The sequence below is a fragment of the Nerophis lumbriciformis genome, linkage group LG09 (assembly GCF_033978685.3).
Source record: "Nerophis lumbriciformis linkage group LG09, RoL_Nlum_v2.1, whole genome shotgun sequence".
Classification (NCBI taxonomy): domain Eukaryota; kingdom Metazoa; phylum Chordata; class Actinopteri; order Syngnathiformes; family Syngnathidae; genus Nerophis; species Nerophis lumbriciformis.
The window spans coordinates 12,555,998-12,583,779 of record NC_084556.2 but is presented as its reverse complement, the minus strand read 5'-3'; the positions used below and the strand labels follow the sequence as shown (position 1 = coordinate 12,583,779).

At 39.9% G+C, this 27,782-nt stretch overlaps 1 protein-coding gene across 4 annotated transcripts in view; it reads right to left on the bottom strand.

Moving 5' to 3' along the window:
* LOC133607689 (glucocorticoid receptor-like) overlaps positions 1–25,003 on the bottom strand; it is a 128,956-nt gene extending 103,953 nt beyond the window's left edge. For all 4 annotated transcript variants that reach the window (XM_061962557.1, XM_061962558.1, XM_061962559.1 and 1 more), the window contains exons 1-2: positions 24,607–25,003; positions 13,422–14,590 (exon numbers count right to left, since the gene is read on the bottom strand). In XM_061962557.1, coding sequence (XP_061818541.1) covers positions 13,422–14,581 — 1,160 coding nt within the window. In that variant the 5' untranslated portion in view covers positions 14,582–14,590; positions 24,607–25,003. The remainder of the gene's footprint in view (positions 1–13,421; positions 14,591–24,606) is intronic.
* Positions 25,004–27,782: the final 2,779 nt, after the last annotated feature.

Genomic DNA, 27,782 nt, shown 5'->3' with positions numbered 1-27,782 from the left:
GAAATGCATCTGCTTTGAGTGTAGCAGGATATCCACACATTCTTGCCATCTCTGTCGTAGCATAGCTTTCGTCGGTAAAGTGTGCGGAACAAACGTCCAATTTCTTGCCACTTTCGCATCTTTGGGCCACTGGTGCAACTTGAATCCGTCCCTGTTCGTGTTGTTACACCCTCCGACAACACACCGACGAGGCATGATGTCTCCAAGGTACGGAAAACAGTCGAAAAAACGGAAAATAACAGAGCTGATTTGACTCAGTGTTTGAGAAAATGGCGGATTGCTTCCCGATGCGACGTCACATTGTGACGTCATCGCTCCGAGAGCGAATAATAGAAAGGCGTTTATTTCGCCAAAATTCACCCATTTAGAGTTCGGAAATCGGTTAAAAAAATATATGGTCTTTTTTTCTGCAACATCAAGGTATATATTGACGCTTACATAGGTCTGGTGATAATGTTCCCCTTTAAAGTGCATCCGGCAGTGGAGGCTCTTCTATGGGGTCTTGGGGCACTAGGAGGTTAACCCCTTTATTACTGTTACCCCAGGTGGCCCTTGGCAAAGGCCTAGTACCTGACTGCCCCCTAGCCTGGGATACGGTGAAGACCTCAACGGCGGAGCAGGCGGAAGACGGTAGATTTAAGATCTACCTCAACGGCTGCGATGGCGGATGAAGGCTGCAGCAGAAAAGGGTCCCCAGTCGTCTTGGACTCCATGCCACTGGACCCTGACCCGGATCTGTCAAGGATCGTGTGGTGACTGTCTGTGCACCAGTATCCCCACGTAAAACAAAGTCACACGCAGGCATCCTCCATAAAGGGATACACCCCTACCAGGAGGATCGTCATACTCGTTCGAGTGACCGCCGATGATGATGACATTTATACCATACATGGATAATTCGCTGACAGTTTCCAAATTTGTGACATCACCAATTGTGCACATTCCAAACAGCTCGTTTGGTGGAAGTCGAAAGGAAGGCAAGATTGTTTTATAAATATCTCCGCAATGCCTCCACGGTTTGAGTTCAAATTGTCAGTACTTATGCAGATCCCAAATAGACAACAGCAGGTACCAAAAAGTTAGAAAAGTTGGTTTGGCATACTAGGACCCCTTTAAAATGGGAGTGTAATGTTAGCATTGCAGCTAACATAGTGTTGCTAACATTTGTGTCCTCCCATTCCAGTCCCTAATGCTACGTTGTTGTACATAATATATAGCATTTATTAGGTTGGACAATAGTGTGTGTCCACCCAAGAGACAGCATTTATGTTTTGCACAACATGGCTTTTTTTAATTATTCCGAAATGAGTAATTCTGACATGATTATGGAACCAAACTTTAGCCTGTATGAGATTTCAGCGTTTATTATCTGTCAGGCCAACTTGATTTTTCAGTTTTAGCACAGCGCTTCATATTAGTGCACCGTCGACCCAGAAGGAGAAGTAGGTCACCTCCATGCTTTGCAAAGCCTCGACCCGTTGTGAATCTCATTAGCGGCGTCTTGACCAACGGGAAATGAGGTCAGAATCACCCCTCCACCCCATACCCCCCACCCCTTACAGACATAGCTGCTGTGGTTACATAATGTGCGTAAGACTGAAGCAGCAACCTCTTAGAGGCGGTTGTATGTTTGCCCGCGCATGTACAGCAGCCTTGGACGAGTTTAATAATTGACTGGCCTGCAGCGTAAGGTCCTCAGAGTTGGTCTGGTGACAAGCTGTCACACGGCCGGCAACATGTGCAACTTGTATGTTTTCTGCCTGTGAATGATGTAAAAGGGAGGAGAGGCATGTCTTCTGCAATTAAAAGAACTAGGGAGAACCATTAGCCAATAATAATGACGCTGCATATCCATCAGTTTTGTCATATTGATTATAGCGTAATTTGCTCAGGGGGCTGGGTAAATTTCGACAATGTTACATGGAAATTTTCATGATCTGCTGTTTGTTTTTCTGAAGCAACAGCTGCAACGGTTTTAAAACAACCTTTCTTTGATCACACTGAGTTTAGCAGTTGTATAACTAAACACATTTTGATGCTGCCATATCATTACCAGAAAGCAATCGGCATCAGGAGGCAGAACATTCCAAAAACCTGAAACATTAATCAAAACATACAAATTGCATCACATCAGAGACTGCACACTAAAATTAACCTTTAACAATGTTTTCATTTCGTAAGTACACACTAAATTTAAGCCTGTTTCATGCAAGAAAATAATTATCAGTCGTGCAATTATGATGGATTACTGTCATACAGTATTGGCATTTACTTACTCGATTGAGCTAGAACGATTTATGAAATAACACATTACTCGCAGGAAAGGAGGCTTTAAGACTTAATGTACTCAAGCGTCATTTCTACCATTTAAGTAGATGCATTATTATTTATTGATTTATGATTGAACGGGCTCCAGACTAACCTAAAAACTAAATTCTTTGCGAGAGCAATAACAATCCAATCCAATCCAATCCACTTTATTTATACAGCACATTTAAACAACAAAATGTTTCCAAAGTGCTGCACAACAATATTAAACACAATTAAAAACAATATAAAATAAATATGATTAAAAACAATTTCAAAGGGTAGAACCAATTAAAACAGTAAATAGAAATCAAAAATTTTAAAAACACAGAGGACAACAGAGGACCACACAACTCACGTAGTGTTAAAAGCCAGAGAATAAAAGTGGGTCTTAAGACGAGACTTAAAACACTCCACTGTGGGAGCAGTTCGAATATGGAACAATTCAGAAATAGTTTGGGCAGGCAAAACATATAGTAAGGTTTTTGTAAGAGACAATGCTTACACACACACACACACACATTATTTATACACAAAAATCATTCTAGGTTTATCTTTGTTTTTCTACAATTATTTTTGTGTTTTCTTGTTACACAAAATATTTTTTTAAACACCTCCCAAAAAGATTTAAAAGATGATCCATCCATCCATTTTCTACCGCTTGTCCTTTTCCTGGTTGTGCGGGTGCTGGAGCCTATCCCAGCTGCACTCAGGCGGAAGGCAGGGTACACCCTGAACAAGTCGCCACCTAATTGCTGGTCTCACACAGATAGACAACATTCACACTCACATTCACACACTCGGGCCAATTTAGTGTTGCCAATCAACCTATCCCCAGGTGCATGTCTTTGGCGGTGGGAGGAAGCCGGAGTACCCGGAGGGAACCCGGAGGGAACCCACGCAGTCACGGGCAGAACATGCAAACTCCACACCGACAGACCTCGGCAGACCAAAATGAAGTGCCTCACCTTATATTGTGAGGCACGAGCACTAACTGTGCCACGGTGCTGCAATTTAAAAAAAGATTACAAATATAATTAATTAAAATTATCATTGGTTATGATGCTGATTTGATCTTGTTTATCTGTTTGGGGGCAACTATTGTTTACAAACTTGGTGCAGCTTTCTCTCTATTTGGCCCACTAAGAAGAAAAGTGAAGTGAAAATGTTTGAGTGTTGAGATTACATAATCCGTATGTTTACTGCAGGTGGAGTCTGCACACTACTTGGGAATCCTTCAGGCCGTTGGTCTGAAAATAATATCAGTGGTTGGAATACATTCAAATAGATTTGAACCGCCACTTACGGATGTGGTGCTACGTGTTCGCTGTCGCTTACAAGCAATTAATGCACCTGGCCTACCAAAGAAGAAGAGCGATCAGGCAGAGTCAGTGTAGCAACTCACTCGATTTAGCGATTAATCAGATCCCTTTGGATATTATTTTTTAATTCGTGAAGAGACTTGGAGAGTCTGACATGAAAGCACAGTCTCTTTTTAATGAGCAAACAATGCTGCAAAAAAAAAAATGCTCCCAAAAAAACGCTCACATGCCATTTTGACCAAATTTGAAAACATTTACAAAATGAAGAGATAAAAAAGTTAATTTAAGTTTTTAAACACACTTGTATGGGTTTCTTCTTTTTTCCCTCACTTTTTGCAAAATCCGTCATTATGTAAATGTAATTATGATATTAAAACCACTTGCCCCGCCCTCCTGCAATCCAGTGCATCCAGAAATAAATTTGTTTGCAGAAGAGGGTGTCAACAGTTTTTAATAGAATATAATTAGGTTTAATTATTGTGGGGGGGAAAGGCTGAGTTTCTCACACATAATTATATTGGGAGGAAGAGACTGGGCTAGTATTTTGCTTGTTTGACCTGTCGGAGCCCTGTCAGAGCAAAACAAACAAATTTAAACCTTGGCTGATGAAAAGAAAAAAGGGCTCCAGTTGCATGCGCGCACAGGCTGTTCAACAATACCAAATTTGGAGACAAGTTGCAACAATCACTTTAGCCATGCATGCATTCTAATTTCATGTGCAGGGGAGGGTTCAACTCTTTTCAGAGGAATGAGGGTGAAATGGGTTATACTTGTATAGCGCTTTTCTACCTTCAAGGTACTCAAAGCGCTTTGACACTATTTCCACATTCACCCATTCACACACTGATGGAAGGAGCTGCAATGCAAGGCCCTAACCACGACCCATCAGGAGCAAGGGTGAAGTGTTTTGCTCAAGGACACAACGGACGTGACGAGGTTGGTAGAACGTGGGGATCGAACCAGGAACCCTCAGGTTGCTGGCACGGCCACTCTCCCAACTGCGCCACGCCGTATGCAGGGGAGGGTTCAACTCTTTTCAGAGGAATGAGGGCGAAAGAGCAACTGGCAACAGGCCCTTTGGAACATCGATTAGTAGTGTCGATGTGGCAGCTCCATTGACAGTACAGCACATTTCAACACAGGCAATAAAATGGTAGTTTTATTTCAAAAAGAGGGTAAATAAAAAAAATAAGAGTGGGACAAAATATTGAGTTATAACCCTTTCACATATACAGTGCATCCGGAAAGTATTCACAGCACTTCACTTTTTCCACATTTTGTTATGTTACAATTAGGGTTGTACGGTATACCGGTATTAGTATAGTACTGAGATACTAATGAATCATATTAGGTACTATACCACCTCTAAAAAGTACCGGTCCCCCAAACCCCCACGCCGTCATCATGTCATGACATTGCTGGTTTTACGATTGGAGGAGCATGTTCGGCAGCGCACAATCACAGAGTACTTACAAGCAGACAATGTGTGTCGATAGAAAAGGAAGAACGAACGCATTTAGGCTTAAAAACTAAAGATAAAGATAAAGGTGAAGTTATAACACTGAAACGCTCTCAGGAAGAGGTGCTTTAAGACATGGCTAGCTAGCTAGTGGCTAAAGTCCATCCACAGTCTGCAGTGTTGTCGTTACTTCTAAATCACTAATCCTTGTCTCCACGGCGACAAATAAAGTTTGTTACAAGTATCATCCCTGCCGGACGAGGAATAGCTAAACATGTTTCACTACACACCGTAGCTCACTGGCGTCACAATGTAAACAAACGCCATTGGTGGATCTACACCTAATATTCACTGTAACCAAGTACAGGAGCGTACAGTATCTAGTCAATACTACTATGATCTATATTTTTTAGCATCACAAAATCTTCTTTCGTTTTTTGTTCTTTTTCTTATGTTTATAAACTCAAGAAATATGTCCCTGGACACATGAGGACTTTGAATATGACCAATGTATGATCCTGTAACTACTTGGTATCGGATTGATACCTAAATTTGTGGCATCATCCAAAACTAATGTAAAGTATCAAACAACAGAAGAATAAGTGATTATTACATTTTAACAGAAGTGTAGATAGAACATGTTAAAAGAGAAAGTAAGCAGATATTAACAGTAAATGAACAAGTAGATTAATAATTCATTTTCTACCACTTGTCCTTAATAATTTTGACAAAATAATAGAATGGAAAATGACACAATATGTTACTGCATACGTCAGCAGCTAAATTAGGAGCCTTTGTTTACTTACCGGTACTTACTACTAAAAGACAAGTTGTCTTTTATGTTCACTATTTTATTTAAGAACAAACTTGCAATAAGAAACATATGTTTAATGTACTGTAAGATTTTTTGTTAAAATAAAGCCAATAAAGCAATATTTTGTGGTGCCCTTTATTTAGAACAGTATCGAAAAGTACCGAAAATTATCGAAATACATTTCGGTACTGGTACCAAAATATTGGTATCGGGACAGCAGTAGTTACAATGTTAATCCAAACTGAAATAAATAAATGTTTGTCCTCAAAATTCTAAAGACAATACACCATTAATAACAATGCGATTTCTTTTTTGTTTTGTTTTTTTATAGGGCTGGGCCGATAAAACTATATCAATATATAGCGCGATAGACACATAATCGATATCAATATAAAATGTGTTCGATAAAATATTTGATATATATTTATATTTTTTGGTTGGAAGAAACCAGAAATTATGAAGCAAGATGCGTTTCGTGAAGTCGCTCGCGCTTTGGGAACCCAGAAAACAGGAAATGTCACTGAGCAATCGGAGGGACACCCTAAAAGCCAATCAGTTAACAGTATCAACTACCAAAGTTGGTTGGGCCGTCTTTCTGTCTTGCTGTGGCTTCTCTGCTTTGAGTGAGAAGAGAAACTGTAATATATTGATATATCAACTCAATAACAGAAACGTGTCTTTAGTTTTGTTGATCGCAACATCCTGACACTGCAATGTGTCGGTTTAATGAGCAGCTTCCCAAACTACTCTGGGTAATGTTCAATAGCTTATACACTACTGCCATCTTGTGTCTGAAATCTGCAACTACCTTCACGTCTACTTTCATTATTTTATTACCTTAGCCGCGCTCATCCTACCTGGCTACCAGACACCCTCTCAACTGATAAATAGCACCCTTGGTAAGTCTGAAATTCATTTACTATATTTATTGGCACGCTTGAATAGGTCATAAAATGTATCAATGATTATCGATATCAATCAATTTAAAAAACGTATATCGTTATATAGTTTTCAGCCATATAGTGCTGATAAATAAATAATGATAAATGGGTTGTACTTGTATAACGCTTTTCTACCTTCAAGGTACTCAAAGCGCTTTGACACTATTTCCACATTTACCCATTCACACACACACTGATGGAGGGAGCTGCCATGCAAGGCGCTAACCAGCACCCATCAGGAGCAAGGGTGAAGTGTCTTGCTCAGGACACAACGGACATGACGAGGTTGGTACTAGGTGGGGATTGAACCAGGGACTCTCGGGTCGCGAACGGCCATTCTTCCACTGCGCCACGCCGTCCCTAAGCATTCACAGCTTTTGCTCAATACTTTGTTGATGCGCCTTTGGCAGCAATTACAGCCTCAAGTATTTTTTAATACGATGCCAAAAGCTTGACACCTATCTTTGGGCAGTTTTACCCATTCCTCTTTGCAGCACTTATCAAGCACCATCAGGTTGGATGGGAAGCGTTGGTTTTCCACTCAGGATAAAAAGCAAGTGCTAACTTTACTCACTGGACTTTTCAGAATTAAAATGTATTACGAACCAAAACAGCAATATTATGGAATATAATACGATATATACAATATTAGTATGTTATGCGAGGATGGCGCCTTTAAGTGTGATTGCAGTAGACTTTGACAAGTCTGACATCTGTGTGAACTAAGTTTTTTTTTTTTGGTTATTTTTTCTATGCAGACTGGAGCCAAACAACCACAGACTAACACTGGGTCACCGGGGATTGGTGACCATTAGAGGTAGGAATCTTTGGGCACCTCGCGATTCGATTATGATTACGATTCAGGAGCTACGATTCGATCAAGAATTGATTATTGATGCATCTTTAATGTATGTACAGTATATCGATAGTGTTTTACATTTCTTTTAATTCCACCAAATAAGTGTTTGGATCACTTGCATCTTTAAAAAAACAGTGCATTTGCTGGCCTCGAGTTTTAACTTTTTAAGGGCAAGGCAAGTGTTGCCTTAAAGGAGGACTCATATTTTAGGGCACCAAGGCAAACATTATTTTCTTTCGAGGCAGGTGCTCTAAAGCATGCTTGCATACATATGTATATATACATATGTATATATGCGTATATATATATGCGTATATATATATATATATATATATGCGTATATATATATATATATATATATATATATATATATATATATATATATATATATATATATATATATACAGTATATGTATATATATATATATATATATATACACATATATGTATATATATATACACATATATATGTATATATACACATACATACATACATATATATATATATATATATATATATATATATATATATATATATATATATATATATATATATATATATATATATATATATATATATATATATATATATATATATATACATACATACATACATATACACACACACATACATACAGGGTTTCCCGCAGCGCTTTGTTGCTAAGGCGGCCGCCTTAGCAACAAAGAGCCACCGCCTAAACTAAGGTCTTAACAAGATCTCCAGCCACACGTGCGCATCTCTGTCCCCAAGCAAACGCATACACTGAGTGTCACACGCATGCCAAAATACTGGGGGCGCTGTAGCCTAGGACTTAAGACCATTTTAGCCAATCAGAAACATCCAAAATGTCATTTTCGGAGGCGGCATATAGCAAAAATAGCAGGTCACGGCAAGAAATAATTATATATGTGGACTGACAGAGAAGTACAGCTACTTTTAAGCAACATTTTGGAGTTTAAAGTTAACAAAACTCAACAAAGTGTTGACTGGGAAACTTGCCAGTCCAAGTATGGTGACATTCTTACCCTATTTTGGAACGGTACGGACTTGGAGGGACATCACCGGAAAGAGGACATCACAAAAACAACTATCAACACTAAACTGAAAGTGATTAGTGGAAAGTACAGACAAGCAGTCGTCGCAGGTGGAAGAAGTGGTTACGGTAGATTTGTTTTGCTGTACTTCCAACTATGCCAGCAGATCTGGGGCGGTTCTCCATCAACTACATCCATTCAATTTGGAATAGAAACATCAGATATTGACACAAGCTCTCACAGGAGTTGGGATTCTCCATTCACCCTTGACAGCCTGGTCACAGACAAAGATATGCCGAATGATGTACAAGAGCAGCAAGATTCCAATGGGAGCTGTCGACAATCTTCTGTGGTGAAAGATACTTCAGGTATGTGGGCGCTAACTTCATTGCTAGGAAGTAATACTGTTAAAAGGCGGATAGATGGGGCATCAAAACATTTTTATATGAACTGCACTGCAATTACAAATGCTCTCAGATGACCACTTTCAACAATGTGGAATCATATTTTGCCCATTTGTTTGAATATGATCATTGTTTGACAACAGTGTGACAAAAATACTTGCTTTGGAATCAGAAGTCAAGATGGCAAGCATACATTAAAGTTCAGCTGTTTAAGATTTATTTAAATAGGGTTGTATTAAAAATGCTTTGAGTAGTTTCTTGTAATAAATAATATTGAGTTAAGTAAAACTGCAGTTACATTAAATGTTTTTTTTCTGTCAAAATTAAAATACCTCGAAGTGCTTTATTGACACACATTGTTTCCCGACGATGTTGAGGGCCATTTGACATGTTGTAAATAACATGTTACTATCTTACACCTGTGCTAAAGTGGGTTTATCCCAAATAATGTATTCATGATTATTGAATGTAATTTTGTAAAAATCCTTATAAATTTTTTTTGTTTGTTTTCACTAGGCAAAACTCAACAGCCACAAGCACGACAGACTACAACGAAAACTTCAAATGGAGACAAAGCTGCTGAATGCAGTAGAAGAAGATGTCCAGATAAAGAAGAGACTTCTGAACATGATGGAGACATCAGAGAAGCGATCGTCCGACAATTTAGACAAACTAGACTGTTTTACTGTTTTGTTTATACTTTTATACTTTACGGAAAAAATATCGACATATATATTGTATATCGGCATTCTGCAAATGTAGCGGAAAACAACCAAAAATTGTAGGCTTTTTTATTTCACTAATATTTGTATTTATTGTAAGGTATTGTTATTTGGTTATTTTTTAATAAACAATGTGTTCAATGTAATCAGAGTCTGTAGACTATTGCCCCCACCCCCAGGCTGTGGTGGCAGCGATGAGGTGGAGACGTGTTGGCGACAGGGGAAAAGGGGGCGTCGTCCGGGACAGTGTAACGCTCCCGGGCGACGCCCCCTTTCCCCTGGAGAGACACCACCTTAACTGACGCTGATATATATATATAAACATAACATGGGCATAGTGTCCCCTTACGCCCAAAATGGCTGCGCCATATAAAAAGTATGCAATGTTTTAAACAGTTGAAAATGTAAGGAAAAAGTAATCACAGATTTTTTTTTCAATTTATTCGACGAAACAATTACGTTACAATTGTCCATCAACAAGTAAAAAGTTAAGGGCGGTCGCGGCATGTTCTTGCCGTCGATGCTGGTCAAGTTTTTTGGCCATTACGGCAAGTGACAAGGGCGGTCGCTGCACTTGCCGCGGTTACCGTGGTTAAATTCGAGCCCTGCATTTGTAATAAACAGTTAAATTAATTCCCACATTTGTTAAATTAATGAAAATGTGTGCAAAACTGGAACATAAGTACCGGTACCCTAAAATAAAAGAGCTGGTTGGATCTCTCGGGGAGGTGGCTCGCTGCAGTCAGCCAAATTTTACAACTATCTGCATAACTATATGTACAATAAATAAGTTAAAGTAAAGTTAAAGTACCAATGATTGTCCGCACACACACTAGGTGTGGTGAAATTAACCTCTGCATTTGACCCATCCCCTTGTTCACCCCCTGGGAGGTGAGGGGAGCAGTGAGCAGCAGCGGTGTCCGCGCCCGGTAATCATTTTGGTGATTTAACCCCTAATTCCAACCCTTGATGCTGAGTGCCAAGCAGGGAGGTAATGGGTCCTATTTTTATAGTCTTTGGTATGACTCGGCCGCGGTTTGAACTCACGACCTACCGATCTCAGGGCGTACACTAACCACAAGGCCACTGAGCAGGTTATAATAAATAAATAAATAATACATTTAAAAAAATTTAAAAAATAAAAAAATCGATCATCAACATTTACTAATCGATTTTATAATCGTCCATGTCCGATTTGATTATTTACCCCACCTCTAGTGACCGTGGTGTAACTTTTTTTCCCCCCAACATTAATTTTTGCCTGCCTCTACAAATATGTAAAGCTTCAAAAGGCCAATTAGGCGGGAAGAATAGGGCGACATGGTGAGCGTCAATAAAGTACACCTAGAGCTAGAGGCTGTGCTTTTGACTGACGCTGAGCCTTTTTTGTCTTCCTATTTGCATTATAAACACCACGTGGGAGACTAAGAACTCACTGACCTCGCAGCTATAATACACAGACGCAACAAGTCACTTGTTAGAGACGTAGGAGGATAAAGTGTGCGTTTACGAGCATGAAACGCAAGCAAGGAGACACTGAAGGAGGGCAACAACAAGCAGAGTATGAGACCCAGACCTGTAATGTGCTTATGATCCACTTGTTTACCAAGTCAGCTGGGCCAAAACCTCTGAGCCTCACCAAAGGCTGTTAATATCGGCACCCCAACATCACCTGACCTTTGGCGAGAGCTCATAAAAGTAACAAATCCATTCTCCTTCTTCAAATCTGCAGCAGGCCAGCCATTCTTCTGGTGCCGCAAGGAATTCCACGTTCCCACAGGAATCAAACAAATGACCAACTGGCCACTTCCTGTGTGGTGACGCATCCCCATAATGTTCTGGTGTGACTGTCAAATGTTACACAATTTGCATGCAGGGTCAGAAACTCCATTTATAACTGACCTGAACTTGCTTGGACAGATACAGTAGCTAATGTTTGGAGATGGTTTGTCATGTTGTTGAATGAGAACATGTATTTTAACTTTTGACGGCCTTTTTTTTGCTTCAAATTTGTGTTTGAAAACCAAATTAAATTCAGCTCTGATCCAGATTCAAAAACTAGTTTTAATTTTAAAAAGGAAAACCACATGTGATATATTCTGATGCTTACATTTTGTTAACTTTTATCCAAATTGAGTGCAGAGGCCAATACCAAATTAAATTTAGTTCTGATCCAGATTCATATTCAACTCCAATTTGAATTATAACAAGGAAAACCCTGTGTAATATGTTTTGATACATATATCTTGTTAACTTGTATCTAATTTAAGTTCAGGTACAAAACCAAATTAAAATCCAGATGTGAGCCAGATTCACATATAAACTCGTTTTAAATTTAACCAAGGTAAAGCCACTGTGATATTATCTGATACTAATATCATATTAAATTTTATAAAATTTCAAGTGCTGGTCTAAAAGCAAATTAAATCCACTCTTATCGAAATTCAAATTTAACGCTAGTTTTCATTTAAAAAAAAGAAAACCCAATTTGATATGTTCTAATGCTTATATCTTGTTCACTTTTATCCAAATTAAATGTAGATCTAAACCAAATCAAATCTATTTCAGACCCAAATTCACATTTAACACCAATTTGTATTATAACAAGAAAAGCCCCATGTAATATATTTTGATGCATAAATCTTGTTAACTTTTGTCCAAAACCAAATTCAATCTAGATGCGATCCAGATTTACATTTAACCTCAATGTAAATTTCACCAAAGAAAACCCCATTTGATATGTTCTGACAGTTAGATCTTGCCAACTTTTATCTGATTTTAAGTGCTGGTCTATAACCAAAATAAATCCAGATCTGATCCCAATTCCATATTTAACAGCAATTTTGAATTTATGATTTGAAAAAATACATATTAAGAAAATCTAATATAGCATCGTCACGTTTTTCATTTCTTTCCAATTGTCTCATGTCTAATTTTTTTTTAACCACACATTTGATCAGATTTGTGCTGGTCCAAAAAAATAAATCCAGATCAAGTTTCACATTTTATAAATATTGAATGTGAATTTTCTAAAGTTTTCATCTCGTTCATATTTTACCACACTTGTAAACATGACCCAAAGCCTAAACTTAATTTGGATCTGATTCGGAATCCACATCTAACAGCAATTTAAATGTTTTCGAAGAAAATCCGGTTAAACATGTAGAGGTTTTTGCATTTTCTATGAAAAAACTTACTGTATTTGTTCCAGATTACAAATGGAATAGCAATTTAAAGTCCATCATGGAAGATTATATATTTCTGTTAAATATGATCGAGGGTCAGAAAGCTTATTTAGCCGAGATCTGATCCGGATTCTGCATTTAAACGTTAACTTCAATTTCATCAAGTATGATTTCATTTTGCTAGTTCAGATGTTGCATGTGAGTCGTGTCTGAACTGCCCTTGTCATCTAGATTCAAATCAGATGTTGTATCTAACCACAATGGTTTCAATTGCAAGCAAACACAGTTTAGTCAAGCTGGACAAAGATCACATCAGCCACTCAAACCAGCCCACAAATGGAACGACTTCAGCTATTTGAAAATTGTTACCTACCCTGAAAAGCTGAGAGGGTAGGTCAAAGCAGCAGTGTTGGGGAGCCCATCGTTGGCCCTTTGAACCGCGAGGCCCTCTCCATACCCGTCCCCTCGCATCCAGCTGTCCCCAGCAGGGGGTAGGTTTGAGTACATGCCAAAGGGCTTGCGGTCTGTCATGGTGGCGGGCGGGTTGGCTCTGTAGCGATAGCCGGGATCCGCGTCCACGCCCACGGACGAGGACATCGGAGCCGCAGCTTGGACCGAGCCCAAGCCGCCTCGGAGACACTGCGACTGGCAGAAAGCGGGCCGCTCCTGCTTCTCCTGCTTGACCACACCGGGAGTGTGGATGTGGATGAAAGAGTGGTCGGGGTCCTTCTCCTCCTTGATGACCACGCTGGTGAGAAGTGAAGACGGATGTTGATGGTGAAGCTGGTGCTGTACAAGGTGCTGCTGGTGAGGATGGTGGAGGACGGTGTGGTGCTGCTGGCTTGCGCCGTTAGCATTTTGACAGCTACCGCCATTGTCCATGGGCGGTTTTGTTGCTTTTGGCAAGCCTCCGAGAGGTCCGCCCACGCCGCCGCTATCGTGCAGGATGTTATCCAAGTGAGCCACTTCTGAATCTAGCTCAAAGTCGCTGATCTCTGGCATGGATCCCGGAAGGTCCAAGTCTTTCCAAAGCGCACACTCCTCGATCAGGCGACTCCCTGTCAAATCACAGGAAGCAGCGCCCGTGTGACCCCCATAAGGTCCCAATTCTTTATCCAACGAGAAGTCCCCCTCCTGTTTGATGTGCTGGGGGAAAAGGTCAGGCAGGGGGAGGTTGCCTAGGACAGACGTGTTGATGACAGAGGTGGACGTGTTGTCCAGTTCTGAAAAATTCTGATTCAATATCGCCAAGTCGTCTTCAATGTTGAACATATTGATATCCGGCTGCTCCGGCTTCTCTAGTCTCATCATTTTACCAGGCTTCATGTCAGACCCTTCACAGAAGACCTGCTGGTGGGAGTCAAAAAGGCTTTCTAGCGCCACTTGGTCTTTGGTTCCAACCCGTCCATTTGGGGCTGGGGCGGTTGGCTGCAGAGAAGCGGTCCCATTATCCCCATCGACGAGTATGACAGACTCCACGAATGACAGGCGGCCGTCTCGATTACCGTTGCAATTCGGTCCACTCTGATCCATTTCGTTATTCTTCCAGGGTGATTCCAAGAACATAGAAAGAGAAAGAGAAGATGGCATTAGTAGTGACAAAGTGATCACGGAAAATTAGGGATATATCGATCTAAAGGCCACCAATCAGTATAGGCCTTTCTTTTTTTTTTTAAGTATGTGATCACCATTGCCGATGAATGCCTTTTAATGGCGATCACAAATATCTATCCACTCTGGCTGACACTGTTTTTATTTTTAGTCCCGTGGCAGCTATTTAGGTTTATCTATACACAGTGTGGAGCCGCTCCCCTAATCCAGCAATAAACACATCCAACATGGCAAATAAACTGTGTTTCTTAGTAGCTAATGTATCACTATCACTCAACATATTACACACCGAGAGCAAGCTAGGAGCAGGCATGCTAATAGCTAGGCTAACTGCTAAGATGGCTTTAAACAACACCAAAAAACCAAGTGCTTAGTGAACTGTAGGACGTGTAGACGGAACCATGTTGTAGCAAAAAGTAAGCCGTTTTAACAGGAGATTACAAAGTAGATTAATAAGAGTTAGAGAGGACAAAACAACAACTATTGGTGTGTCAGCATTGTCACAGTCAGTACACAACACGTAAGTGGAGGGGGGATCGATCCATTAACCGGTGGTGTTAATTCCAAGGGTAGTATCAATATACGATTGATACAAGAAGGATTAGGTTGATATTTTTAGTTTCTTTAAATATTTGTTGTCGTTTTTGATAATGTTTAAAAACTCAAGAAATAATTCCCTGGACACAGGAGAACTTAGAGGGCAAAAACCAAAGGATTTAAATGATAAGTAGAAAGTAGTTTTTGCTTTTGTTTAGTTAGCCGTTAATGCTGAAAGGTACATACAGGTTTTGGAACAACATATGCTGCCATCTAAGCGCCGTCTTTTTCATGGACGCCCCTGCTTATTTCAGCAAGACAATGCCAAGCCACATTCAGCACGTGTTACAACGGCGTGGCTTCGTAAAAAAAGAGTGCGGGTACTTTCCTGGTCCACCTGTAGTCCAAACCTGTCTCCCATCGAAAATGTGTGGCGCATTATGAAGCGTAAAATACGACAGCGGAGACCCCGGACTGTTGAACGACTGAAGCTCTACATAAAACAAGAATGGGAAAGAATTCCACTTTCAAAGCTTCAACAATTAGTTTCCTCAGTTCCCAATCGTTTATTGAGTGTTTTGGGCTTTGTTTCGAACAAACAATTGTATGTAATACAATAGAATCAGGAACTAGTTTACATATTGGGTTGATATTGGCAAACAGTCAATAGCAACCATAAATTAACTGAAAAATGTACAGTTAACACATGTGATTGGTATCAGTCTATCCCACTCATGGATGATCAGTATCGGAATCAGCAGCACATATACATGCATCCATACTGAAAATTTTTGAGGAATAATTCCCTAAAGAAATTAAAACAAAATGAAGTGCACTACTTGGATGCAAACAGCAGGGGTGCTCAATTAGTCAGCCACCGAAAAGACAACATGACGACCTACATCCATGCAGATGTCCTGCTTGGCACTCAGCATCAAGGGTTGGAATTGGGGGATAAATCACCAGATGATTCCCGAGCACGGCCCATGCTGCTGCTCATTGCTCCCCTCACTTCCCAGGGGGCCAAATGCAGAGGACAAATTTCACCACACCCAGTGTGTGTGTGACAATCATTGGAACTTTAACTTTAACTCCATGGTGACTTGGAAAAATTAGTTGAGAACATTCGGAAAGATTCTCCCATGTTTGGACTGCGACTCAATACACCGCAGGAAAGTGAATACAGTTTGATTACGGAAGTTTGCACACTGGCAAGTGAAGTTATCTCGTCAATAGGCTGTCTTTGCATACATAAAATACAAACTTTGATGATGTAATCTAATATAATAGCCGTTAGCTGTTGAATGTGAGAATGGCAGATTAACCACTTTAAAACATGTATACGATATTAAATGGGGACGGGCCAAGCAATTAGAAGAAGCGGAAAACGGACACTCAAGCTGATGCCAGTTTCCCTTTGGTTTTCCACAAGCTTATCGATTGGTCAAACCACTTTTGGCTGACGTGTGATTGGTCATTCCCGTGGTCACTCTATCTGGTTGAGTCTGTGTTCGTCTGCCACTGTAATTTGTCAACACATTGGGCGTTTAACATTTGTTGATTGTTGTGTTGGGTCACCCCCACGTCTGATACTTACATTTCCTCAATGAACGACAGAACCCATTTGAAATAAGTTGCTAACTAAAACAGCAGCACCCACCGAGGTGGGTACAGTATTATTGATTGTCGTTAAACAAGATCCTTGGAAGAGGATCTTAGATTATATAGAGAAGCAGTCTTTAAAAGTGATGATGTTTTTAGAAGAGCTTAAGATGTGGTTGCTCAGCAATGTTGGGTGTGTCATGTCTATATTTTGTCAATCCTGTCTGCCTTGCTTCCATCGTTTTGTCTGCATTCCTGCATAATAATTGTCTTTTTGTTGTTTTAAGCTTCGTTAATGTACAGACAAAATTGTTTGACACTGCGAAAAAAGGGCATCACACTATATGCAGTTGAGTAAATAAATGGCACATTGGCCCATACTTGTGAAAATATGATATAAAAAAGATAGTATTATTAATTAATTGTTGATTATCCCTTCCATTTCCAACCAGGGACATTTAGGTTGGGCTTAGCTTGGTACTCTGGTCCGGAACCAAAAAAATAAATCATTATAGCACGGTTCAATTAGCGTTTACGTTTCTATTTGTCTGCGGACCAAATAATGCAACGGGTCATATATGATTGTAAACTTTTGGGGGAATTTTTACCTGCTCAGGTGTATAGAAAACTATACAAATTGCATTAAGACGTCACAAAGGTTCAAGTTGATGGCGTTTCTGACCATCACCTGGTTTTGCTCGCATTTTGTGACATCATATAAGCTGTTTTGGTGCGTTGGTCGGATAGAGTCGACCATGTCCGCTCGCAGGCGGGCTGAGATCCATCTCTTAGCCACTCGGGGTCTTGGAAATATGGAATATTGGAAATTCCATATAACGGTTATCGTGACCAAAATCATAATGGTTATCATTATCACGGTATTGTTGAATGTGCTCAAAAAGTACTTAGACACACACTGAAATCTGTTGATCAAGTGTTTTTCAATAACTAAAACAAATAGACACACTGTTACACACTGTTTTGTTTTTAATAAGCTTCACTGATAGTGTTTTAATCTTAGTATTTAATCTGTTTTAATGGCATAACTTCTTTTGTTTTAAATAATCGTTTGTACTGTAGCACTTTTGGATTCATTTAAATGAAAAGTGTAAAAATAAATTGAATCTATTATGTATTACTTCTGGTGGGCGTTGTGGCGTCGTACTCTGTTTAGCCGTCCTTGAACGCACTGTAATAAACGCCTCTCTTATGTATTCCTCTGAGTATAAAACGATCACTCTGTTCTAAGACAGGACAGCTCGTAGTTACAATGTGCACAATTGAATATCTTAGTTGCTCAGACAGCAAAGTGTTTATAAAAGTTTAGTATTAGGGTATGTCATTTCTTAATGGGGAAAGACGTTAATGTCTCTTGTTTTTATGTTAGTGTTCAAGCTACCAAGCTGGCGCCAGTCAGTCTGTGAGTTTATCAAAATGCAGTTATCAATCACGGTTTTTCGATCATTTTCATTTAAAACAGTGCTAACCGTCGGGAGTTTCCCCGCGGTTATCATTATTACCTTTTATATTTGGTTTTAGTCTTGGTTTAGCCAGACTATGTTCACACGTGACCAAACAAACAGACGAGAGTTAGTTTGACCGCATCTTTAAAATGATAAAAGTCAATGCACACTGTCAAGAAAAACACAGAAACGTCAGCAAGGTAACGCTTGCAGGAACGTGTGTGTCTTATCTATCGCTGCAGAAACGTCAATAGCATCAAACAGGCCATTTCCTCCCCTCTTTAACACCCATGCTGGTACAACATGGCAGACTCACAAATAGCACCCACGCGCGAACCAATCTGACGCAAATTAAAGACAGACAACCTACCACAGAACATAAAAAAAGTGCTTTGAAGTGAGTTTCAGTGCCAAAATATGCTTTCACCTGTCCGTGCAAAACAACCCCATACTCACCCGCCCCTAACGCAGTGAACTATCTGCACTCGCAAGAAAGCGCAAAATGGGAGCAACATGATCGGAGTTTAACATGATACATGAGAAGAAATAGTTAAGTGCTCATGTTGGAGACCAAAACATTCAGCCATAGCCAGAGGGCTGCTGCCTTGTATGAAGGCAAATATTTGTATGCAGTTGTTCCTGGAAGGCCTGTCACATGTGTGAGAGTTTGGGCCCTGAAAGAGCAGCTCTTTCTTGCATTTCCTCTGCTGCTGCTATGACGCTCAAATGAGCCCAACGTTTGAAAAACTTGTGCAAGGTAGAGCACTTTGTTAATACACAATCTAACATCCAGTATCAAATTATACCCTTACAAAGATAGGAATGCAGTTAAAAAGGGGGTTTGGTCGTTTTGACAATACAGTCATGATTGCCTTAATTATCTGTATAAAGTAAATAATCGCTTTAAGTTTCTGTAATATAAGTCAACTGAAATAATGCAAACAGCTGGCATTACAGTATAATTAAGTGCATTTCCTAAAAAAAAGTATAACTACATGTACCTTGATTCAAAACATACAAAATAACATTTTAAGTTTGTAATATTCCCACGCCACGTAGCTTCACAAGTCAACTGAAATGTTACTAACAGCTCTCTGTACATTATAATGAAGTGCATTTCCTATAGATGAATAACAAAAATCGATTTTAAAAATACATAAATATTTTTTCAAGTTACAAATATTGTCATGCCATGCAGCTTAATAAGTTCACCAAAATTTTAGGAGCAGCTCTCAGTGCATTTCTTTAAAAAATTTGGGTATATGTTTTAATTAAAGGCCTACTGAAATGAAATTTTTTTATTTAAACGGGGATAGCAGATCCATTCTATGTGTCATACTTGATCATTTTGCGATATTACCATATTTTTGCTGAAAGGATTTAGTATAGAACGACGACGATAAAGTTTGCAACTTTTGGTCGCTGATAAAAAAAAAAGCCTTGCCTGTACCGGAAGTAGCGTGACGTCACAAGTTGAAAGTCTCCTCACATTTCCCCATTGTTTACACAAGCAGCGAGAGCGATTGGGACCGAGAAAGCGACGATTCCACACTCTCTCCTTTTTCTATTGTGGATCACGGATTTGTATTTTAAACCACCTCGGATACTATATCCTCTTGAAAATGAGAGTCGAGAACGCGAAATGGACATTCACAGTGACTTTTATCTCCACGACAATACATCGACAAAGCACTTTAGCTACGGAGCTAACGTGATAGCATCGGGCTTAACTGCAGATAGAAACAAAAGAAATAAACCCCTGACTGGAAAGATAGACAGAAAATCAACATTACTATTAAACCATGGACCTGTAACTACAAGGTTAATGCTTTCCAGCCTGGCGAAGCTTAACAATGCTGTTGCTAACGACGCCATTGAATCTAACTTAGCTACGGACCTCGACAGAGCTATGATAAAAACATTAGCTTTCCACCTACGCCAACCCTCATCTGCTCATCAACACCGAAGCTCACCTGTGTTCCAGCGATCGACGGAGCGACAAAGGACTTCACCCGATCATCGATGCGGTCGGCGGCTAGCGTCGGATAGCGCGTCTGCTATCCAAGTCAAAGTCCTCCTGGTTGTGTTGCTGTAGCCAGACGCTAATACACCGATCGCATCTACAGCTTTCTTCTTTGCAGTCTCCATTGTTCATTAAACAAATTGCAAAAGATTCACCAACACAGATGTCCAGAATACTGTGGAATTTTGCGATGAAAACTGAGCTTTTTGTATTGCATACAATGGCGTCCCAATACTTCTGTTTCAACCATCGACGTCACGAGCATACGTCATCATACCTAGACGTTTTCAACCGGAAGTTTCGCAGGAAATTTAAAATTGCACTTTATAAGTTAACCCGGCCGTATTGGCATGTGTTGCAATGTTAAGATTTCATCATTGATGTATAAACTATCAGACTGCGTGGTCGGTAGTAGTGGGTTTCAGTAGGCCTTTAAATTAATAATGATTTAATAAGAAAGTATAATGTCAAATAAAAAAAATAAAAATATATATAACGAGAAAATACAATGAAAAAAAAAAAGAATATTATCATTTAAATGAAAATATGTGGAATAGGTTGATTGGCAACGCTAAATTGGCCCTCGTGTGTGAATGTGAGTGTGAATGTTGTCTGTCTATCTGTGTTGGCCCTGTGATGAGGTGGCGACTTGTCCAGGGTGTACTCCACTTTCCGCCCAAATGCAGCTGAGATAGGCTCCAGCACCCCCCGCGACCTCAAAAGGGACAAGCGGTAGAAAATGGATGGATGGATGTATCATATTCTTAAAATATTCCCAACCCCCTCATAAAGATAATATTACAAACAGCCTTGTATTTTAAATTTAACTATTTAAAAGTGTATTATTTGTAGTATAATGAAACATATGAAATCAAGAAAATATTACTTTAAAAAATCCTAATATTTCCTTTCCTCCAATGTGGCTAAAAAAGCAACCAAAATATTGGAGACGGCTGTCAGCCAGTGGCGTGTCTTGGGGGTGACCAGGGCTGGCATGTGCAAGGTGCCACCCCAATCACAGGCGGAAACATTTGAGGTAGTGTTTTTCAAACCATAGTAAGCTAACACTCACGCCCAACCTAGAGGTACGTCAAAGAACTGCTTAATTCAGATAACCCAATCGATAGCCCGGGGATTGTCCCAAATTAGTTTTTAAAACATAAAATATGAGAAATAGTGACTTGACTTGTCAGCAATTATTAATGACCATGTGCTTTAACACTAGCAGATGTTGCACAGACTCATTACATAGGTACTAATTTGGACAACCTTTCAAACTCACGGTTTAATTAATCAAAAACCAACACAGAATGTTAAAATATGTGATACAAAAAAACACAACTTGCCCACTGAATTATGTTGACATTATAACAAATATTTAAAAGTACCGTACACAATTAAAAAATACACCCATTTAAGCAATTTTAGGCCTGATTGGTAATATATGCAACACACTCTCCAACATGTTTGACTTAGACACATTTTCGCTGCTTGAGGGACTTCGATAGAAAATTAATGGAAGGCTATTTCTGATGGATTAGAACGCTTTTGAAGAGGTTGTCAGGGAAGTAAACAAGGTAGGAATGGTTTACATACTTTTAATATTCAATGTTTTATCATTTGTACTTCATATCTACGGATTCGGTGCAAACATATCCGGGTGGCGGGCATTCTTTTTTGATTGATGAGCAGGCAGGTTCTAGACGTCCGTGGTCCTTCATTAAATATAAATCTTTTTAGTTACACTATTTTTTTATTTTTTTTTTAACACAAGTGTGTTTAATATGTTTGCCTGCCAACACAAGAACAGGCTCATTCATCTGTTTTGAACGTTATTCCAGTCCCACCATCTTTTGTTATTCCACCGTGATTCTTGTACTACTTAATCCAGGTAATGTATTTGCCGTGCAAATACTCTTAAAGGCGCACAGTGTAATATTTCAAACAATTCTGTTGCCAGCAAAGTAAAGAGTGGATTTGAATGAGGACCTAATCTGTTTGTATTTAAATAAAAGCTATGTAAAAATACTTTATTCAAGAGGAAGTTTAACATACTGTACTTGTATTTTTTGCCAACTGTTGCAAATTGTCTGACGTACTACAATAATAGCTCAATGTTTGCAATATTGTTTAATGTCAGCAATTGTCTTGCAAGAACTTTCACTCCATACTTAGTGGTGGTAACCCTGGTGAACTTAAATAACCCTTTTATTTTTTCTCCCACCAACTTCGACGGCTGGGGGTTAAAGGCGGGTTTTTAAAGAAAAATATTGTTTTGTTGTCTTCCTTGCTAAAAAAAAAAAAAAAAAAAAAAAAAAAAAAAAAAAGTACCACAATGGCAGCACACGCTTGACTCCACTTTATTCGAGCTCCACACATACAAGTCTCCAGCTTTCTTTTTCTATTGCCTTCTCCCAAGCTGGGAGCACACAGAAACAAACGGAAGGAACAAAAACACAGGAAAATAAACTTAAAAATACAACAAATGTGTTACTTGAAAATATTAGTAATGTGATCCAGTAACATGTAAGTAAGAATTCATGTGTAACATAAATTACGTTCCATACTTAAATAAGAGCGACAGACTAAATTAAATGTTACACTACTATAGTGTTTTATGGGTGCCACCCCTGGGGGGGAAATAAAAACCCTGGACACGCCACTGCTGTCAGCATGATGCAGTGCACTTCCACACCACAGCAAATGATATTTCTAGTATGTGTCATTGGACCTCATGGTGTACCTAATGTTGTGTCCCACAAGACCTATTCACATTTCATTAAATGTGATAAAACATGAACTTTTAATGCAAAAAAAAACATTACAGTAAAATATGATTAACCTTTTTAAAAGATCCTAATATGTCTACTAACCTATTTCTTTGGGCTCTATAAGGCAATGTTCCAAAACAGAACAACCTCCTAGTACCCTAGCATCTCCAAAATCCTCAAATCTAGACTCCAAACATCCCAGAACAAGCTAGTAAGGTTACTTTTAGACCTCCACCCCAGATCACACCTCACTCCAACCCACTTCTCAAAAGTGGGCTGGCTCAGGGTGGAGGACAGAGTAAAACAACTTGCACTGAGCCTAGTCTATAAAATCCGCTACACCTCCCTGATACCGAAGTACATGTCAAACTACTCCCTTAACCATAACACCAGGGGGAGCTCCACAAACCACGTTAAACCCAGATTCCGATCTAACAAAGGTCTTAACTCATTCTCCTTCTATGCCACATCAATAAGGAATGCGCTCCCAACAGGTATAAAAGAAAGTGCATCTCTATCCTCCTTCAAAACCGCACTAAAAGAACACCTCCAGTCAACTTCAACCCTTGACTAACACCCTACCCCCACCACATCCCACCTCCCCGGATTGTAAATAACCACATGTAAATAATCACATGTATGTACTTGTTCTTATGCTTTCTGAACTCACTATGTTCTCTGCTCGCTGTGCATATCCTACCAAGTCAGACCTACACTGTTTCAATGTCCATTTCTCTGATGATGCAATTTGATATCAACTAAACCCTCCTCATCCCACCCTCCCGGATTGTAAATATTGTACATAATGTAAATAATTCAATGTATATACTCTGATGATTAATTTGTGTGATGTGCCATGAATTGATTTACGTGGACCCCGACTTAAACACGTTGAAAAACGTATTCGGGTGTTCCCATTTAGTGGTCAATTGTACGGAATATGTACTGAACTGTGCAATCTACTAATAAAAGTTTCAATTTCTAGTATGTGTCATTGGACCTCATGGTGTACCTAATGTTGTGTCCCACAAGACCTATTCACATTTCATTAAATGTGATAAAACATGAACTTTTAATGCAAAAAACATTACAGTAAATTATGATTAACCTTTTTAAAAGATCCTAATATGTCTACTAACCTATTTCTTCGGGCTCAATAAGGCAATGTTACAAAACAGAACAACGCAGACTAAAAAGAAACTGCTGTATTATCATAGGTTTTAGTATCAGATGCAGCAATGTTACTGTAGTTATGCCCACTAGTGGACTGCACTAAATGCAAAGATGCACGCGTGACATTATCGGAATGTTTTAAGAGGAAATGTTGGGTTTTCCACGCTTGCATTGCTGTGCTTTCCCCGAAGAGGAGCGCAACATTAGTGCAACCTGTTGGCTGCGTGGATCCACTGCACCGATCACACGCCTTTACCAACTACTTATGCCTGCTATAGTGCCTATTCATCGAAAACACGCAAGAAAAAAACACGTATATAAGGAAGAGGTCAGTTAAAAAAAATAAAAGTGATTGTGTTAGTAGGAAGTGAGGCTTACCTTATTTGTTGTTTGGAGGAAGGTGGAGCACTCTTCCGTTTAAGTCATCTTCTGTGTAAAAAAAAACAGAGAAAGTCCACGCAGGTACATGACAATCCGTGCAGCTGACGCCACTTTTCACGGAATAAACACCGCGCTGGGCGGCTCACTATTTGGCAACTAAAGTAAACAAGGTCGACGCAGGAGGAAGGAAGGAGATCCGAGTCTGCTCCACTTTCTCCCGCGGCTTTAATTCATTGAAGAAAACTCGCAAACTGTTCGACCAAAAAAAAAAAGTGTGACACTGTGACGTTTTAAAAAAAAAAGATGTGTCCCTGGGAGCAAAAATGTCGTCAGCGAGTTATATAAGCGCGACGAGCAGCACTCCGATGTAAACTCGGCCAAGCTGGGCGGACGGTTAGTTCGGCGGCGTCAAGCTGGAGAGATGAACGCGAGCACTTCCGTTTTGGGCTTTTTAAAAATAAAAAAATAAAATTTAAGAGCGCGCACATCGGAAGTGTTTTCTGATACGCGCCTTTACATAAAACAAATAACGCCGTTTTCCTGTGTGTGTATTCAAAACGCACGGCACAAGTTGCAAAACGCCAGAGAGTTCGAAATCCATGGATGCCGCTTTTATTTCGTTCGAGCGGTTTCCGGTGAGCGTCGGCGCAGCGGGGTTAGCTTGATGCGTGCGTGGAGTTTGACACTTGCCGGTGAACGCCCCTTTTAGCCTCGCTGCTGAGGAATCTGTCAAAACGTGTCTTCCTCCTTCACTGTGGAATCCGACGCGGACCCCTCCTACGAGCCACCGAAAGCAAGTAATAAACTGTCAAAAAGCTTTTTCGGGGGGGGGGGGGGGGGGGGGGGGGGGTTCACTGCACTCAGGGAGGGAAAAAAAGGCCAGAAATGTAGCGTGAAGTTAGCTGATTCAAATCGGCTGTCCCTGACTGCTTCAATTTGAAATGGTAACACGTGAGTTTACCCCGGGCCAAAAACTATGACGTTTACAACAAGAGCGCTTTACACACACCGGGGCAGTCCTTCTCAAAGTATGTGTTTATGTGTGTGGAGGATGTACCACAAACAACTAGAGTAGTGTATTAAAGTAATTTAATAACAATGTACAGCATTTAGCTTGGACAGTGGACTTCTACTGTATCTCCTTCCAGCTGCTTTTCAATATTGTCATGGATAAATGTTCGCCGTTGAGCTATTCGCTACGCCAATTGCTTGTAACTCAAATTTTTGCTTGCAAGTTTTTGCTTGGAATTTTGCCCATCATTCACAATCCCTTTGTAAGACAAGAACACACCGTTTTTCTTTTTTAAATGCATTCTATTTAGTAAAATACAGCAAGTACGAGGTGGCTAACAAAGCAGCTAATGGGAGTACTCTATTGCGCCCATAAAGCCCTCAAAAAAAATTCCAAAAACCGCCAACAATTCTCCATTTACGTCTCGTGACCTGAATACTAACCAAGTATTCACAATCATTTTATTATGAGTGCTAACACAGACAAATACTTTTTAGCGGTGTCGTGATCACAGAGAGCTAACTAGCTTATGCTGCTATTTTGACATACTGATTAATGTGATGTTGTTAAAATCAATCAATCAAAGTTGACTTATACATAGCCCTTAAAGGCCTACTGAAATGAATTTTTTTTATTTAAACGGGGATAGCAGAGCCATTCTATGTGTCATACTTGATCATTTCGCGATATTGCCATATTTTTGCTGAAAGGATTTAGTAGAGAACATCGACGATAAAGTTCGCAACTTTTGGTCGCTGATAAAAAAAAAAGCCTTGCCTGTACCGGAAGTAGCGTGACGTCACAAGTTGAAAGTCTCCTCACATTTCCCCATTGTTTACACCAGCAACGAGAGCGATTCGGACCGAGAAAGCGACGATTACCCCATTAATTTGAGCGAGGATGAAAGATTCGTGGATGAAAAATGTGAGAGTGAAGGACTAGAGTGCAGTGCAGGACGTATCTTTTTTCGCTCTGACCGTAATTTAGGTACAAGAGCTCATTGGATTCCACACTCTCTCCTTTTTCTATTGTGGATCACGGATTTGTATTTTAAACCACCTCGGATACTATATCCTCTTGAAAATGAGAGTCGAGAACGCGAAATGGACAATCACAGTGACTTTTATCTCCACGACAATACATCAGCGAAGCACTTTAGCTACGGAGCTAACGTGATAGCATTGTGCTTAACTGCAGATAGAAACGAAAGAAATAAGCCCCTGACTGGAAGGATAGACAGAATATCAACAATACTACCAAACTCTGGATCTGTAACCACACGGTTAATGATGTACCGCCTGACGAAGCCTAGCAATGCTGTTGCTAACGACGCCATTGAAGCTAACTTAGCTACGGTACCTCGGTAGAGCTATGCTAATAACATTAGCTCTCCACCTACGCCAGCTCTCATCTGCTCATCAACACCGGTGCTCACCTGCGTTCCAGCGATCGACGGCGCGACGAAGGACTTCACCTGATCATCGATGCGGTCAGCGGCTAGCGTCGGATAGCGCGTCTGCTATCCAAGTCAAAGTCTTCCTGGTTGTGTTGCTGTAGCCAGACGCTAATACACCGATCGCACCTACGGGTATCTTCTTTGCAGTCTCCATTGTTCATTAAACAAATTGCAAAAGATTCACCAACACAGATGTCCAGAATACTGTGGAATTTAGCGATGAAAAAAGACGATTTAAGCTGGCGACTGACCTATTCCAAAATGTCTGATTCAACTACTGACGTCACGCGCATACGTCATCATACCTAGACGTCTTCAACCGGAAGTTTCCCAGGAAATTTAAACTTGCACTTTATAAGTTAACCCGGCCGTATTGGCATGTGTTGCAATGTTAAGATTTCATCATTGATATATAAACTATCAGACTGCGTGGTCGGTAGTAGTGGGTTTCAGTAGGCCTTTAATCACAAGTGTCTCAAAGGGCTGCACAAGCCACAACGACATCCTAAGCTCAGATTCCACATCAGGGCAAGACAACACTACTACTGTAACTACTGTTACTGGTAGTGTAATAAAGTAATTTAATAACAATGGACTGTGGACTTCTACAGTATCTCTTTCCAGCTGCTTTTCAATATTTTCATGGATAAATGTTTGCCGTTTAGTTATTCCCTACGCCAATTGCTTGTAACTCAAATTTTTGCT